At 47.2% G+C, this 16,559-nt stretch overlaps 2 protein-coding genes across 5 annotated transcripts; both read right to left on the bottom strand.

Annotated features, from left to right (window-relative positions):
* Nucleotides 1–8,246: 8,246 nt before the first annotated feature.
* Nucleotides 8,247–13,171, bottom strand: LOC148380410 (uncharacterized). 3 transcript variants are annotated; one of them, XM_088364344.1, is made up of 3 exons: nucleotides 12,908–13,171; nucleotides 11,258–11,535; nucleotides 8,247–10,962 (listed from the first exon to the last, which is right to left on the bottom strand). In XM_088364344.1, the coding sequence occupies exons 1-3, from the start codon at nucleotides 13,137–13,139 to the stop codon at nucleotides 9,943–9,945; spliced, it is 1,530 nt and encodes a 509-aa protein (XP_088220470.1). In that variant the 5' UTR covers nucleotides 13,140–13,171; the 3' UTR covers nucleotides 8,247–9,942. The 3 variants fall into 3 exon arrangements, with proteins under 3 accessions (XP_088220470.1, XP_088220469.1, XP_088220471.1); XM_088364343.1 differs by having other exon boundaries at nucleotides 9,530–10,965; nucleotides 12,908–13,168; XM_088364345.1 differs by having other exon boundaries at nucleotides 9,530–10,965; nucleotides 11,258–11,496; nucleotides 12,908–13,165.
* Nucleotides 13,172–13,628: 457 nt separating this feature from the next.
* cibar1 (CBY1 interacting BAR domain containing 1) lies at nucleotides 13,629–16,533 on the bottom strand. 2 transcript variants are annotated; one of them, XM_088364347.1, is made up of 9 exons: nucleotides 16,096–16,533; nucleotides 15,391–15,625; nucleotides 15,233–15,301; nucleotides 15,067–15,168; nucleotides 14,842–14,847; nucleotides 14,651–14,755; nucleotides 14,472–14,585; nucleotides 13,958–14,071; nucleotides 13,629–13,885 (listed from the first exon to the last, which is right to left on the bottom strand). In XM_088364347.1, exons 1-9 carry the CDS (start codon nucleotides 16,122–16,124, stop codon nucleotides 13,802–13,804), a joined length of 858 nt encoding a protein of 285 aa, XP_088220473.1. In that variant the 5' UTR covers nucleotides 16,125–16,533; the 3' UTR covers nucleotides 13,629–13,801. The 2 variants fall into 2 exon arrangements, with proteins under 2 accessions (XP_088220473.1, XP_088220472.1); XM_088364346.1 differs by having other exon boundaries at nucleotides 13,629–13,891; nucleotides 16,096–16,529.
* Nucleotides 16,534–16,559: the final 26 nt, after the last annotated feature.

Genomic DNA, 16,559 nt, shown 5'->3' with positions numbered 1-16,559 from the left:
GCGCTATACATATGTGCAGGCCGTTTGTATTTTATTTTCTATTATATTAATGAAGCAGGCGGCACGATGGAGCACTGGATAGCATGTCCGCTTCATAGGTCAGAGGGTGTGGGTTCGATTCCAGCACTCCCTGTGTGGAGTTTGCATGTTCTCCCTGTGCCTGCGTGGGTTCCCTCCGGGTAGTCCGGTTTCTTCCCACATCCCTAAAACATGCATGGTAGGCCAGTGTTTCCCAGCTTTTTTCATTCACGGCACACCTTTTAATTGGGAAAAATCTCGAGGCACACCACCAACAAAATTCTGTGAAGTGTTACACCAGCTTCTCGCGGCTGAGTCGAGGTGTCTCGACTTGACTGTGTGTTTTATGTTGGTGAAATATGGACAATCCAGGTTCTGCGGTTGAACTGCATGCTCTGATTTCCATCGGACGACAAATGCACCACAGCCGTCATAGTGTCACTTAGCAAAAGCACACAGCAACACACACATAAACTGAATACAATAATCGGTAGTTGGTTCCAAGACCACCCACGATAGGTGAAAATCCACGAAGTAGTGTCACCCTCTCATTTTTAACATTTGTTGTGTATCAATGAATGTATATTAAACCATATAAGTGCATATGTTATCATTACAACATTAAATAATAGTTTCAAACATGTAAATACTATATTAATAGTATAAATGACATACAGAAAATAATGTTTAAATAATATAAATATGATGGGGTGGCTCGGTGACGCACTGGAGGTGCAGGAGGGTGCTAGTTCAATTCCACCTCCGCCCGTCCCTGTGTGGAGTTTGCATGTTCTCCCTGGGCCCGCGTGGATTTTCTCCGGGCACTCCGGTTACCCCCCACATCCCAAAAACATGCTTGGTAGGCAGATTGAGCACTCCAAATTGTCCCTAGGTGTGAATGCGAGTGCAAATGGTTGTTCGTCTCTGTGTGCCCTGCGATTGGCTGGCAACCAGTTCAGGGCTACTGCCCGATGACTGGTGGGATAGGCTCCAGTACGCCCGTAACCCCCGTGGGGACAAGCGGTACAGATAATGGATGGATGGGTAAATAAATGTGTGTGTGTGTGTGTGTGTGTGTGTGTGTGTGTGTGTGTGTGTGTGTGTGTGTGTGTGTGTGTGTGTGTGTGTGTGTGTGTGTGTGTGTGTGTGTGTGTGTGTGTGTGTGTGTGTGTGTGTGTGTGTGTGTGTGTGTGCGTGTGTGTGTGTGTGTGTGCGCGTGCGTGCGTGCATGTGTGCGTGCGTGTGTGTGTGTGTGTAACATATGTAGATGTTTATTGTGTGGAAAGCAGGCTTGGCTGTCAGATGGGACAGCGGCGCAGCTGAAGAGGTGAGTGATTAGTTGTGGTGCTGTTCATGGGATGGAAGTGATGATTTGTGGTTCATGAAGAACAATAAATTGATTTGTATAAATTGTTGATTTTATTTTTATTTTGCATGAGAGTTGGAGTCAGAAAAATGGCTTAACAAGAATTTGATAAAGAATGTATATTTAATTAGCATGAAGGTTATATCCCATTGTGTGGTGGGGTTAAACTGTAACCATTTTTGTTTTCAAAAGGGTGCGGCTCTAAAGTTTGGGCCAAACGGTCAGGTGGGCACAAATGCATAATTTGGACAGAAGTGGGGGGTTGCATTGTGCGACGTGGTGGTGGCGAGGCTCTCCGCACTTCAGTTGCCCCCTACCCTTGTTATCAGCTGGGAAGATTGTCATGTCTATGTTGTGGGCCTGTGTGTTTGTTTATGTGTATGTTTGTCTTTGTGTATCAGTTCGTTATAAAGGATGGAATTGCGTTAAATTGGTGCACGGAAACGGTGTGCTGGACAATGGTTTATCAGATTTGCATTGTTAAATGTAAAAATTTGAAATTATAGAATAATCTGAGGGTTGTGGGCAGAAACTCGTCCAACGAGGAGAGTGCCCAGCCCTCATAAAAATGTGAGAGTAAGAGAGAACATACATTGTAGAATTGGATAAAATTAAATTGTGATTGCAGATGTTACATTTAGGAGGAATTATTGATAGATTAGGACTAATTGGGCGATAAGACATTCACTTTCAAGCACTATCATTTAGCGCTGCTGACAACACTAACTTATGAGATGGTAAACCAAGGAGGAGTGTCATAGTTGGAACACAGGCGCTGTAACCTATAGATTGAACAATAACATTCACCGCATATACAACCATGTTGGTAGATTGTTAAATTACATTACACTTTATTACAAAGGATTTTGGAACTTTATTTGATGATAAACACTGGAACGAGGATTTTAGCCGTGTTAATGGGTAGGGTGGATGGATTACTAAAAAAAAAAGCATTTGATTAGGGCGGCTTGATAGTAAGATGATGAGTGTGCGCAACTGATAGGATACAAAATGATAATAGGAAGATTTGGGGTGTAAGGAACAAATACTACACAGGAAGACTGATAACACGAAGATAGTTTTGTGAAATTTGTGTCCCAGTGTGTTCTGCCCTAGCGCATGGCACAAGTCCTGAACTGAGTCCTTGTACTCTACTGGCTGCCTCAAAATCAACAGAGGACTGTCCCTGGTCATGAGACACCTTTGACCTTTGGGAGAACAACAGGAACTATTATCATGCTTGAAGGGGGCAAGCACGGCTCTTCACAGGACAAGAACCATACAGTTGGTGGAATACACACAGTGGCAGATCAAAAAGAAAATGGACTGAAAGAACAAAGACAAGATGGACACATTTGAGAATGGCGGACGACCCAACCCTGAGTCATCATCATGAGAATCTAAGAGGAGAGGCTGCTAAAGACTTGCATGAGGCACATGAAGTCAACATTGCTAAAGACTGCTAAAGCATTACAAAGTTGGTGGAGTGTGGGACAAAAGGGATGGAAGTGTGTTTGAGTGCTGGGGCAGACATAACTGAGGAGTTTTGATAAAAGAGGGAATAATAAGGCTGTTTATTGACACTGAAACGGGGATAAAAAACAAAATACATAGATATGGACAGTGAAGATGCACTGACAAATTATACGACAGCGTGATCAGAAACCTTCCAAAGTGGACATTGATCAATAGAAATTAAATCATTTGAATCATAAATTTTTATATGTAACTTAGCATTTCGAAGACATAATTAATCTAATCTACAGATTTGAAAAAGCATGATTGATCAGGGCTAATTTTGGACTAAATATGGGTTTAGGATTACTCTTGACAACAAAAGACTTCAATGGAGAAGGCCCATTTCAAGATTATGACCAGACGTGACTATACCAGCATTGACAATCAAGACTCTGAGCCAAGACAGTGTATGACAACAACTCTAGACTTACCTAACAGTGTGACGAAATGTATGTGACGGAATTTGTCATGACTTGCTTTGTTTTGATGTATTGATTGATGTATTGATTGATTGGTTGATTGATTGATTGGTTGCTTGGTTTATTGATTGATTGAGTGATTCATTGAGTGCTTCATTGAGTGATTCATTGAGTGACTGACTGAATGGCTGAGTGACCGAATGGGCAATCGTTCGATGTCTGTCTGTCTATATGTATGTACTATATATGTATGTATGTATTTCGTTATTTGTTTATGTATTTCTCTTTCACATTTTCTTTCTCATCTACCACTTCTTTCGGCTGCTCCTGTTAGGGGCCGCGATTGCAGAGCGATCGTTTCCATATCTTTCTGTGCCACCAATCATCTGCATGTCCTATCTTCGTCTCTGCCGCACTCTCCATTATTTTGGCCAGTAGATTTCCAAGCCTCTCTTCTAACATTCTTTCCGATAACTTCATGTTTTGCTTAATCAACATAACAACACCACTGTAGCTACTACAGTTCTGCGCATCGCCGTGGTCTGAAATAAAAAAGAGAAGTCAACACCTTTCCGGGAATCTCAAAAGTCAAAGTCAAAGTCTCCTTTATTGTCAATTCCTCCGCATGTCAAGACACACAGAGATCGAAATTACGTTTCTCACTATCCCAGGGTGACAAGACAGAGTTCACAACGCACATACAAGTAAACAACACAGGAAAAATAAAACAAGAAGATGAACATATAAGAGTGATAGCACGCTAGCCGCTCCCGATGCACAGCAGAGTCCGGAAAGATGACAGTCAACCAGGCCACTGCGAACACGAGCACACAGCAGGCACGCACTGTCCGGTTCGTGGATCCTATCAGGCGAACGCAACCCATCTTGTCGTCCCGCGAACGAACGTACGCCAGGAGAATGGAAGGCACGGCTGGGCGAGCTGGGTTGGCCGCAAGCCTGGCCCGACGTCTTCGCGCTGGCCCCTCTTCCGCTGCCTCGTAGACCCGCTGCCGACGCATCCCAACAATGCTCCAGGACGGAGCAGTCCGAGCTCACGACGCAGTCCAACCGGGGGAGGAAGAGCAGGCCAGTCCGGCGTCGCTCCATGACGAAGCAGTCCGAGCGCCCTTAATCTCTCCGCACCAAAGTCCAGAACGCCATAAATCCCACTTCCGCCGATGCTGAGCAGAACATGCCCGCCGCACTAGTAGCACGACGTATCACACGAAACGAACACACACAAAACTGCCGGACAAACACTCAGTAAACACTCACAAAACACCGAACGGGACAGAGAGTGGCCGCTGCGTGTGCACGCGCCGTCCTCTTGAACCGGATATCTTCTCGCTTTTTAAGAATCTCCCCTGCCATCTCTCCTTGATAGTTCCATGCTGTCACTGGAATGTCATCTAGCCAATTGCCTTTCCACTCTCCATCTTTTACAAATGTCTGGGTATGAATTTTATCTATATTTATTTTTCTCACTCATTGGCGGCCCCACAGAGGGACTTGAAGCGGCTCCACAGAGGGACGTGGTGTGCCAACAGAGGGACCCTGGTAGCATCAACGATTTTGGTGACCTCAGTTAAACTGAGGTCAACAGAGGGAGTGAAGGAATGGGGTCGAAATACAAAAAGTCCTGCCTCGCTACAAAAACAGATATGCTCAAACCTCATTGAATAAAGTACATAAGCAGACAAGTATATTCACATATTAAATAAATAAAAGAAACATTTTAAGCATATAATTATACCTACACACCAAATCAATAAAGAAGACATAACTAGACATTTTAATAAGTGGTGATGAGAAAGGTTTTTATAACATTATGATCTGATATATATTTCTGAGCACGTTGAAATAACAAATGACTTTTGATATTTTGCCTAAATAGCTTAATGACCCTTAAGGAACTGTGTAATGCATGCCTGATTTTTTTCTCTAAATCATGGACACGGCCAGAGTCATCTTGACCGTTCAGTACTTGATTGTATCTTATGTTTTGACTAATGCTAGACGCCAGTTTTTGATTACTACTGAACGCTCTGCACAGAGGGAAATATTTTGCCTAACAAAGAAAAGATACGGTTGGAAGCATGATTAAACTAAGAATAAGAAAAGACATGAAGTATCAAAAGAACAGCAATAGATTAATGATGTCACAGCCAAAAGCTAACATAATTTCGTACAAAATGACAAAATTGAAAGAATGAGGTACGACAGTGTATGTCCAAGATTGGAGAAGAATGTTCACAGGAAGGTCACGTGGAGATAAAACCAGCAGGTGCCAGAGGGAGCCAGCCAAGGACTCGGCCAAAGATGATTGCCAAGGCCAAAAGACAACAGCCCCCACACACACCGAATCGCCCATAACCAGCACCCACTCCCATGGCGAACTTGCCCCACCCCAAAGACTTATCACCCATCAAACTCGGCCCACACTGGCATGTGCAACTGATATAAGCTAACCAAAGAACCTTGAACATTGCCTTTTCTGAATGGAGACTTTCTGCTCTTGAAGGGCCCAGCGTTGTATTGTAGTACTTTCCTGAAAACAGAGCAGTCTGAACAAGAATTGTGATTGAACTCAACCAACCTGTGTAAGTCTAATTTGTGCTTCAGTGTCTTAGCATTTTCCTAAATCTGAAGAAATCAAACGAGCACGCAGTGAGTAAATTGGATAACAGGTGATTGGCAATGGCTTTTGCCGTGAGGCGCAGATAACGCACTCCCTAAATTGTGGACAAAATCCAACACGCCTCATTAGATAAACATATTTCATAAATCTGACCTGCAGGTGCTGAAGTGATGGAAACTATTCTTCATAATAACAGTGTCATATTTAATGAGAATCACTGATAGTAGTTTTTTGGTGAAATCTTTTTTTTAATGCTGTTAATAAATGCATTTGTTTTCAAAAAAGCTTTTTTTGAATATCCATGCTTTACTACCTATTAAAAGTAACAACCTTTTATGCAATGACCTTTACATATCATTTCTATTACTTCACACAAATACTACATCCATCTGCTCCTGGTTCAGCCCCCTGGTCAAAATTTAGAACCCAATTCGGCCCGCAAGTCAAAAGGTTTGCCCACCCGTGGGCTAGTGGATGCATACAGCCACCCTAGTCAACCTCAGTTTGTTGTTCCCCCCACGACTGCTCTGTCCACACCTCCATCACCATGGTCACCGACTCTCTCTCTTGCAGAGGCCGCGCCCGCACTCCAGATTCGCGAGGAGGAAGTGCGCCAGATGTTCCGGAGACAAAAGATCAGGAAGGCACCGGGCCCAGACGGCGTGTCACCTTCCTGCTTGAAAGTCTGCGCTGAGCAGCTGGCGCCCACCTTTGCACGGATCTTCAATCGTTCCCTGGAGCTGTGTGAGGTGCCCGCGTGCTTCAAGAGCTCCACCATCGTTCCAGTGGCCAAGAAGCCCGCCATCACGGGTCTGAATGACTATAGACCTGTTGCACTGACATCTGTGGTCATGAAATCTTTCGAGAGGTTAGTGCTGAACCACCTGAAGGATGTCACGGGCCCCCTGCTGGACCCCCTCCAGTTTGCCTACCGGGCAAACAGGTCGGTGGATGATGCGGTCAACATGGGACTGCACTACATCCTGCAACACCTGGACACCCCAGGAAAGTACGCCAGGATCCTGTTTGTGGACTTCAGCTCGGCGTTCAACCCCATCGCTCCTGACATCCTCCAACAGAAGCTCATCCAGCTCGCGGTGCCTGCCTCCACCTGTCAGTGGATCACCAGCTTCCTGACCAACAGGAGACAGCGTGTGAGGCTGGGGAGCATTACATCTGACACCCTAACCACCAACACTGGAGCCCCTCAGGGGTGCGTCCTCTCCCCACTGCTCTTCTCCCTCTACACCAACGATTTCTCCACAAGTGACTCTTCTGTGAAGCTCCTGAAGTATGCAGACGACACCACTCTCATCGGACTGATCCAGAACGGTGATGAGACTGCGTAGAGACAGGAGGTGGAGCGGCTGGTCCACTGGTGCAGCCAAAACCACCTGGACCTGAACCCGCTCAAGACCGTGGAGATGACAGTGGACTTCAGGCGAGGCCCTTCATCACTTTCACCCCTCACTATCCGCAGTAATACTATTCTCTCATCAGACACCTTCAAGTTCCTGGGAACCACAATCTCTCGGGACCTGAAATGGACCGGCCACATAGACTCTGTCCGGAAGAAGGCCCAGCAGAGGCTGTACTTCCTGAGACATCTCAAGAAGTTCAACCTGCCGCAGGAGCTGCTGAAGACCTTCTACACTGCCATCATCCAGTCTGTCCTCTGCACCTCCATCACTGTCTGGTTTGGATCGGCCTCCAAACAAGACAAGCACAGACTGCAACGGACAATAAGGACTGCAGAAAAGATAATGGGAATCAACCTCCCATCTATCCAAGACTTGTACCTGTCCAGGACCAGGAAACGTGCAAGTAACATCTCAACAGACCCTTCGCACCCAGGTTGCAGCCTGTTTGAACTACTCCCCTCCGGACGCCGTTATAGAGCTCTGTACACTAAAACCAGCAGACACAGAGACACCTTCTTCCCCCAGGCTGTCGCTCTGATGAACTCACACCACTCTTAGAGTCTCAGAGTCATTACTGTGCAATAACATCCTGCTTTCCACACCTTTTTTGTCTACACTGTTTGTACTATGTGTCCTCTCTGCATCCATTGCAGCCTGGTCATCCTAGGAGAGGGACCCTCCCATCTGTGGTCTTTTCTCAAGGTTTCTCATTTCCCCTAGCTGGAGTTTTGAGTTTTTCCTTGCCCTCTTGGGAGTTTAAGATCAGGGGATGTTTGAGAATATCTTTCGTTCTTCACATGTCCTGAGTGTTGTTGTTAGTCACCTAAATGTTGAACAGAGGCTGTGATTTACCGAAGTCAAATTCCTTGTTTGGCACGCTCAAACATGGCGAATAAAAAACTCTCTTGAATCTCTTGAATTCTCTTGAATCTTGCAGTACAGCTTCTGTTTTATGCGCCTTTTAATCCGGTGCGCCCTGTATATGAAATTTCTAAAATAAAAAATTCAATGAGGGTGCGCCTTATAATCCAGTGCACCTTTTGTTGCGCAAAATACGGTAAAGAAAACAGTGTTCATGTTGTTCAGCAAAAGACCAATGACCATTGAGAGGTCTGGTGTTTTCTCTAAGGGAGTAGAATTGGAGTGTGTGCTACACTTCAAGTATCTCAGTTTGATCTTGGACTCCAATCTAACCTTTAAGAAACAGATCACACTATTCAGTTCAATTTACGAAACTTCAAACACATTTGACCCTATCTAACAACAGAAGCAGCAAAACCATATCAGTATGATCTTCTCGCACATGGAATATCGTTTTACAAATTGGTCTTTTGCAAACGCGACAATCATCAGATCAATTGAACAGGTTTTTAAAAGGGCTATCACAATACTAGACAAAAAACCCAACTCTTATCACCACTGTAACATTCTGGAAAAGTATCATCTCAGTTTTGAAAACTTAAGGAACTTCAAAAACGCATGCTTAATATATAAGTGTTTAAATGGCCTGGCTCCTTCTCCTCTTATGGAATTCATCCATAAAAAAAGACCATACCAGGTCAACACCCAGGGGTGATTGTGAAATTGAATATAGAAGAACTACTTTTGGTAAGAGCGTACTCTCCATATATAGCTGTCAATACTGGAATCTACTCCCTGCCTCAATTAGAGAGATCCCCTCTTTTGATGCTTTTAAAAGGCGACTAAAACAGTGGCTACAAAGCTAACAAACGTGTCATCACTTTTAGTAAATAGTCTGCTGGGACGGTTAGAATAGTTTTTCCACAGTGTGGAACCTTTTATACTATGTTTTTATTTTGTTTTTATCTCCCTATAATGTACGAGTCAATCTATCTGTATGTCTGCTCTGTCAGGCTGAGTTAATGTAATGTCTAATGTCTATTTGTCTGTCTGTCCTGTCTATGTTCTATGTCACAAGGACAACGGATGAAATTTAGCTTCGGCTAATTCCGACTGGTTTTACACTGGGATGTTTGTATATATGTCTACATCTTTAGTGTTCATCAGACTGGTACTGTCCTGTCTAAATAACTAAAAATGCATTTTAAATATTTTGAAGACATGTCTAAATTGGAAAATAAAACAATAAATACAAAGTTATTGGCAAACATTTGCACAGTCCAACAGCAACAATAAAATGACATTTTGTTTAGTCATGTAAAAGTGTACCACCAATGTAACATTTGGACATCTAACATCATTTACAAACTATTTGCTCGGTATTTAGCAGTTTTGGTTATTGTGTGTGCATCCTTGTGCATCAGCACTTCTACTTGTAATTTTAATGCCCACCATATTTTCTCTTTTGTAGTAGATTTATGGTGACAATCACTCATCAGAGGCTACTAGTGCCGGTGGAATTTCCAGAGGGCTGCTTACTTTAATACAAAAAAGACCCGATGCTGCCGCGTGCCAGCTATAATTGTCATTACACATACATACTTTCCCAGAAAAATGACTGAGCCAAAGTTGGCCACCAAATAAACTTAACTCTTTAGAGTGGAGTCACAAAGGAAAAGAAGCAAGCGGTCCCCCCCCGAGTCAGAGCTGCAGTAAGCATTGGCGCGCGTCAGTGGCGGCGTGCACCTTCATGTGCGCCTCCAGCGAGCGTTTCTCCTGGTAGCGTTTGTCGCACATGCGGCAGGCGTGCGGCTTCTCGCCCGAGTGCGTCAGCATGTGCCTCTTGAGGTCCACTTTCTGCACAAAGCTCCTGCCGCAGACGTGGCATTCAAAGACCTTGTCCTTCCGATGGAAGCGCTCGTGCGTCTCCAGCGAGATCTTCTGGCGGAAGCGCTTCCCGCACAGGCCGCAGACAAAGGCCTTCTCGCCTGTGTGGATCTTGGCATGCGCAGCCAGGTTCCCCGCCTGCCGGAAGGTCTTGCCGCACACCCGGCAGGTGTACGGCCTCTCGTCATTGTGAATCCTCTTGTGCACGAGCAGGTGCTGGCTCATAATGAATTTCTTGCCGCACTCATCGCAGCCGTGGACGCGCGGCCTGCCGCCTGTGTGCCGCTTCAGGTGCCGCTTCAGCACTGCCTTGTCTGTGAAGGTCTTCCCGCAAAACTCGCAGATGAAAGGCCTGTCGCCCACGTGCGCCCTGGCATGGCGATCCAGAGCACTCTTACGGGTAAAGTTCTTGCCGCACTGGCCGCACGACAAAGCCGGCAGCGCGCTCTTGGGGACCCTACGGTCCCGGAAAGGGCGGAGGCGTTCGGATCCGCAGCCAGGAACACGGTCCTCCGTGTGCTCTTTGGGGATTTCCTGAATTCGCTCAGCACCACCGCTTTGACTCAGAGCAGCGTCTGGCAATCCTCCATTGGACCCCTCGGCTTTCCGGAGGGTACGGACGCACTCTGGCCCGCGCTCATCAGAGTACTCTTGAACAAACTCTTCAAACCGGTGTCGAACCCCATCTTGAATCTGTTCATGTAGGTGGCCCCCCAACCTGCAGTCACCCTCCTGGTGAGAGCGGTCTCCTGGTTCAAGGGCTTTGATGTCATCTATGCGGTCCTGGCGCAGTCCTGTCGGGGCCGTGGCAACGTGCTTATCTGTGCTGAGGGTCTTCTGGGGGGCAGAGGTGGGAGAAAGTCACGCATGCACGAATAACCAGCAAGTTGAAAGCAGCCAGCTTAATCTGGCAAAAAATAAAAAATCATGCATCAAGTGGAGGGAATGGCTACATAACACTTTTGACAATCACAGCCGTTTACGTTCTGATGATCAGCAACAACATGCGACGGATGATGCTAACATATTTGCAGGGGCAGCATCGTAGCCATAGTTGCCTTCCACAGGCCATCATTATGAGTGTCAACCCAAATGAATTGCAATTGACTTTGTTATTGTTGAGTCCCACCTGTGTTTGAGGGTTGTGTTCCGTGCGGGAGGAGGGCTTTCCCCCTTTTGCGAGTTCCGACTTTCCCTCCGTCCCGAGTTTCAGCTGTCCCCTCGCCGCGGGTTCCGCTTCCTGGGTGTCTCGGTCCATTCGCTTCACCAGAAGGCTACTTGTGCCGTAAGACACTCGGCAGAGGTGCAACTCGCAGTTGCCGTCTCCTGGGCCGTCATTGTCTCCTGGACCGTCGTAGGTTGGGGACCCTGAAGGGAGGTCATGTGACAGTGTGGAGGGCTCAGACTCTGTCAGGAAGGGCACCCGCGATTAGCATCGCCACCATCAACCCCCCTAGCAACGAATTCCCAATGGACGACCGACGCACACCAGACGCACACCATTCTACCGGTGGAATGACTGATGTTGCACTTGCAACTTTTGAGTTCTGGGACGCCATGTCAACTTAACTCTTTAGGGTTTTCGCCCCCATGAGTGGTGGACATTTTTAATGTGAAACTTGTCAGCCAATCAGAAAGAACATGGGTCCATTCTGAGACAAAAAATCAAGTTCAATCATTTTCCTAAGACTCAGGCAGTGCTCAAGGTTTTAGTTTGGTTTGTCTCTTTAGTGTCTGGCTAAAGAGGAGCTTGACATATTCTCAGGATAAATTATAGATATCATTTAGAACAGGGGTCTCAAACTCATGGCCCGCATGCCAATTGCGGCCCTCGGGACAATATTTTGCGGCCCCCTGTGTGACATCTAAGCTGTGTGTTAGTGCGGCCAGCGCATTTCTTTTCGCACATGCATCTGGCCGTTTTACTTTTTTACGTATGGGCTCCCGTAGCTCAGGCTCGTGACAACTGGGCGAATTAGCACTTTGACATGTTTGAATGAGCGAGTGGAGGGAAATATCTTGTCACTGTCACCTAGTGCTGTACATTGTTTGTCAGCCCCCGTCATGTCTGTTTCAAAACCTGCCGTGAAGAGAAAAGTTGCGGATGAGCACAGGCAATTTCAGGAGAAGTGGGAGGCGGAATATTTTTTTGTTGAGCACAGGAACGTCGCAACCTGTCTAATATGCATGGGTAAAGTTGCTGTTAACAAAGAGTTTAACATCAGACGTCATTACTCAACTAAACATGCTGAGGAGTATGCAAAATACCTGGGAGATGAGCGAGAGGATCGGGTCGCCAAACTTAAATCATCTCTACTGAGGCAACAAGTTTTTTTCAAAAAAACAAGCAAAGAGAACGAAGCGGCTGTGAAAGCTAGCTATGTTGTGAGTGAAATGATAGCAAAAGCTGGAAAGCCCTTCAAAGACGGCGAGTTTGTGAAACAGTGCATGATCCAGGCTGCAAGTATTGTCTGCCCGGAAAAAAAGGAGCTGTTTGGTAACATCTAAGAAGTCTCTGGCAGCATGGAGTAGGAGGAAGTAGAAATGAAGCCTATGTTCTGAAGAACTGTTCCTGTTCTTCATGTTCTGCATGTTCTGACTGTTAATTTGTTCAAATTGAGAAGATTGGATCAGTTGACCTTTTTTATGTATTACTTTTGTGGATTACGATTTGATGCGGCCCAGCGTTACCCAGACTCTACCTCCAGCGGCCCCCAGGTAAATTGAGTTTGAGACCCCTGATTTAGAAGCTCCAATACAATGCACCAAAGACGCTGACCTGCTGCGGCTCCCGCTGCTCGATACTCGCTGAAGATTCGCTCGACGGCGGCGGAGACGGCCCCCATGACCATTCGCCTGAGCTGACGCTCATCTCGGCTGGGCCGCTCCTGCAACAGCCGTACAACGCGCTCGGCCGCCGCCGAAAATTGCCGCTCGACAGCCGCCCTCAGGTTCTTGTCCTCGGCGCCCGGTGGCCGCGGGGGCCCGCCCCGTTTCTTCTTCGCCGCCATTTGCGTGACGTAGCGCGGGCGGAACGTAAATACACCGACTTCCGGTTGTCTTGGTCACGTGACGACACACCTATCACCCTGATGTTAACTTTCTCGGCAAAACAACTTTGCTTCATGAAGTTTATCTGGTTTCCCTACAAACTTGCCTCCCATGTCAATGTCTCAAGGAGTGATTCGGCAATAAAGATGAAAGCTGTTTTTGTGCTCGCAGCAGTGAGGTCAATTTGTTGTAATTCTTTCTTTTCTTGAACCAGGACAGGTCACCCAGAATTCAAATAACTCTTCTCTAATAACCCTGGGGAAGACATGCATCATAAAATTGCTTAAGACTCCGAAAAGTTCTTAAGACGCAACAAGGACTATCGAATATCATCAAAGGTTGCGCAAAAGATGCTCTACTTACAAAAGCCCAAATAATATACACGCTTATATATACACATGTGCAATTCCAATCTCAGGGGCCTTGACTGACACACACACACACAGCTGTTCGAGTCATTTTTTTTTAATGTTTCCTAGCGTGACAATCCATCTGGTAGTGCATTTCGTTCCATGACAGATTCAAATGGAAACAAAAAAAGTTGTCAGAGAAGCGCTCTCACTCAAACAGCAATAATGTTTCATAATTGGCACGGATGCGCAGATGTCAACGTGCGCTAGCGTCATCGCGTTTCCTCATCGGAGTCATCCTCCTCTTCAGATTCGTCCTCGTCCTCCTCGTCCTCAGCCTGCCGCCCGGAGACTCTCTGTTGCTTCGCCGACCAATCCAATTAAAACCACATTGCACCACAGAGGAGCAAAGTAGGCTTATGTACTACCTGGAAGGCGGCCGCGGACGTCAGGAAGGAGGAGGCGGTCCCGTCCAGAGAGTTAGCGCGCACCACATCCAAGCGCTCCGAGTAGTCGGGCGGGTGTAGCGAACTCCTAAACACCTGACCCCACGCACGCGGGCACGCATGCACATACAGTCAGTGACAGAAATGACTACAAACGCTCATTTGCAGAGAAACTGGGTGCAAACACTCAGCTCAAACAATTGTTGAAATTGGCTAAAGGTCTCCATTCAAAATTCCAAATGTCTCAAAGAACAGCCTGAAAGAAAGCAAGGTTTTAACGCTTCAGATTGGGTGGAGACTCGCGGATAAGGGCTCATGCTGTCGGTCAGGAATGTCGAAATGAAAAACGTGGCCGACTTAGCAATGGAGAAAAAGCGTCGCCAGGGCTGACACTGTTAACGGCTGCCACGACAAAGAAGCACCCCTACCTCTGCCAAGACATCTCTGTACCGTCTGCCAGCGTAAGGAAGCTACGCGAGCATGAAGGCCAACGTACCTCCAAGTCATCGTCCTCGTCTATGCCACTGATGCTCTGATAGGCCAATGTGTAGAGCTCCAAGGCTTTGGCGTGGAAGCACATCTCCACGGCGGCAAAATCGCACAGGATTCTCTGGCGGGCAGAAAAGGAGTCACGCTAGCCAGGACGGCGGCAGCTCTGACCCGGCCGCCTCCCACCTTGATGTCTCGAATCTTCTGCTTCTCAAAGTCATCGATGGTCTCCTCCAGCTGCCGCGTGGTGCGCGCCGCATCCATGGTGGCTCGCTGCAATTCACTCTCGGCCTGACGCACAGCGGGAGAGGCAACTTCATCATTGACATCCTCCTCCCCCCGTACGCCGCTGGACCAACACGCGGCGGGGAACCCACCTGAGACTGGACGCGGTGGAGTCAAGGAAAGAGGAAGCAACAATTGGCCCAACGTTACGAGATGTTGCGAGGCATACCGGGAAATGCGAGGGAGCTACGGCCACACGGGCACCCGAGTCAAATGAACAAATACACGCTGGCGTTCTTTGGGGAAATGGATTGGATCCAGAACGGAGTTAGGAGCTGGCTGCCTGAACACATCAAAGAGGTCAAGCTAAAGGATACGATGACTTGTCGGTCGGACGGGTTCCGTTGGCGAGTGCGCTCCAGTTGCAGCATTTGTTTGGACTCCCGAGTCCTGGCGTTCTGGACCGCCTTCACGTCCTCCTGAAAAGCCGCTGTCATCCCCATAGCCCTTGGTCACGCTAACACTAACGCTATGCTAGCTCACCCGTTTCCGCCGCACGACTGCGCCGTAACCTTTCAGCGGCTCGATCACTTTGGCCTCCAGCCGCTCTACCTGAAAAAATGCAGGTATGCCACATCGAATTTGTCTGCCATCCATACACCCCCCCCCCCCCCCCCCCCCCCACACACACACACACACACCTGGGCTTGCCGATAGTCTTGAATCTTGGCCAGGTGTTCGGCAAACCGCTTCATGCCTTTCTTGAGACTAGGGGTCTCGGTGTCAGCGTAGTCGGCCACCTCTCGCACCAGGACGTCAGCCTTGTCGCGCAGCCTGGCGGCTTTGCGGCCATAGGCGGCAAACATTTGACACATCTCATCAAAGTGCTTCTCCACGTTGCTGATGTTCTCCTGGATCCTCTTGGTCTGGTTGTCCCTGAACAAACATCAACGTGTCCCACCATTGTCACCTAATGTTGCCATACGTGAGCCAACACAAGGAAAGGAGCCCATCTCATCATATGACTTGCGACAAGTCATCTCCCTTTACGCTGTAGCTACAGAATAATTAAATGGTCGTCCGGGAGATGGACAAAAGGTACGCTCGTCTTGCTTATTGTTGTCTATACACCTACAACACAAATAGCAACTATAGTCTGTCCCAAAATGCTCGATTCAGCCAATTCAAATTGTGGACTTAGCTCCTAAAATGTCTGCTAAAATTCTATTTGGGTTCGCAATCATTCATCCATCAATTGGGATCGATACAAGGGGACGTTTATACTTATTTGCTAACGTTCAAATGAAGCCAAAGACAAAACACGTTAGCGACACGCGGCTAACTTAGCTTGGCTAAATAGCCTTGTCGTTCAAACACAAGCCAAGCCAACGATGAACAAATGTTACCTCGCTCGTGCATCCGGAGTTCGACTCATCTCTGCTTTGGGGGGGAATAAGAAAAACTGTGAATCAAACGTCACAAGACGAGGCGCTAGTTCACATGGAAGCTAGGAGGCGTTGCCATGGATGCTGGCGCGTTCCGGTGACAACGGAAAGGTGGCACTTCTAAGTCTTAAAGCGAGCGCGCGTGAGAGCTCCAGCCACAACCGACGGACGGACAGACAGTCAGACAGATAGCGCAAGTGTGGAGTTAAGTGCAACTTGAGTGCGACTGTGATGATAGAATAAATAGCTGCTGAGCTGAAAGTGGAGCTGAAAATGCAATGCAATGCAATGTGTAAGAGGCCACAAAACAAAAAGCAAACCGCGTTTGTTCTATTTACGAGCAACATAAACGCACCGTGAGAGAGAGCACACGAGAGCACACGAGAGAGAGAGAGAGAGAGAGAGAGAGAGAGAGAGAGAGAGAG

The sequence above is a fragment of the Syngnathus floridae genome, chromosome 21 (genome assembly GCF_059516105.1).
Source record: "Syngnathus floridae isolate MCC-2025c chromosome 21, RoL_Sflo_1.0, whole genome shotgun sequence".
NCBI lineage: Eukaryota > Metazoa > Chordata > Actinopteri > Syngnathiformes > Syngnathidae > Syngnathus > Syngnathus floridae.
Note: the sequence above shows the minus strand (reverse complement) of the source record. Positions and strands in the feature narration are given on the sequence as shown.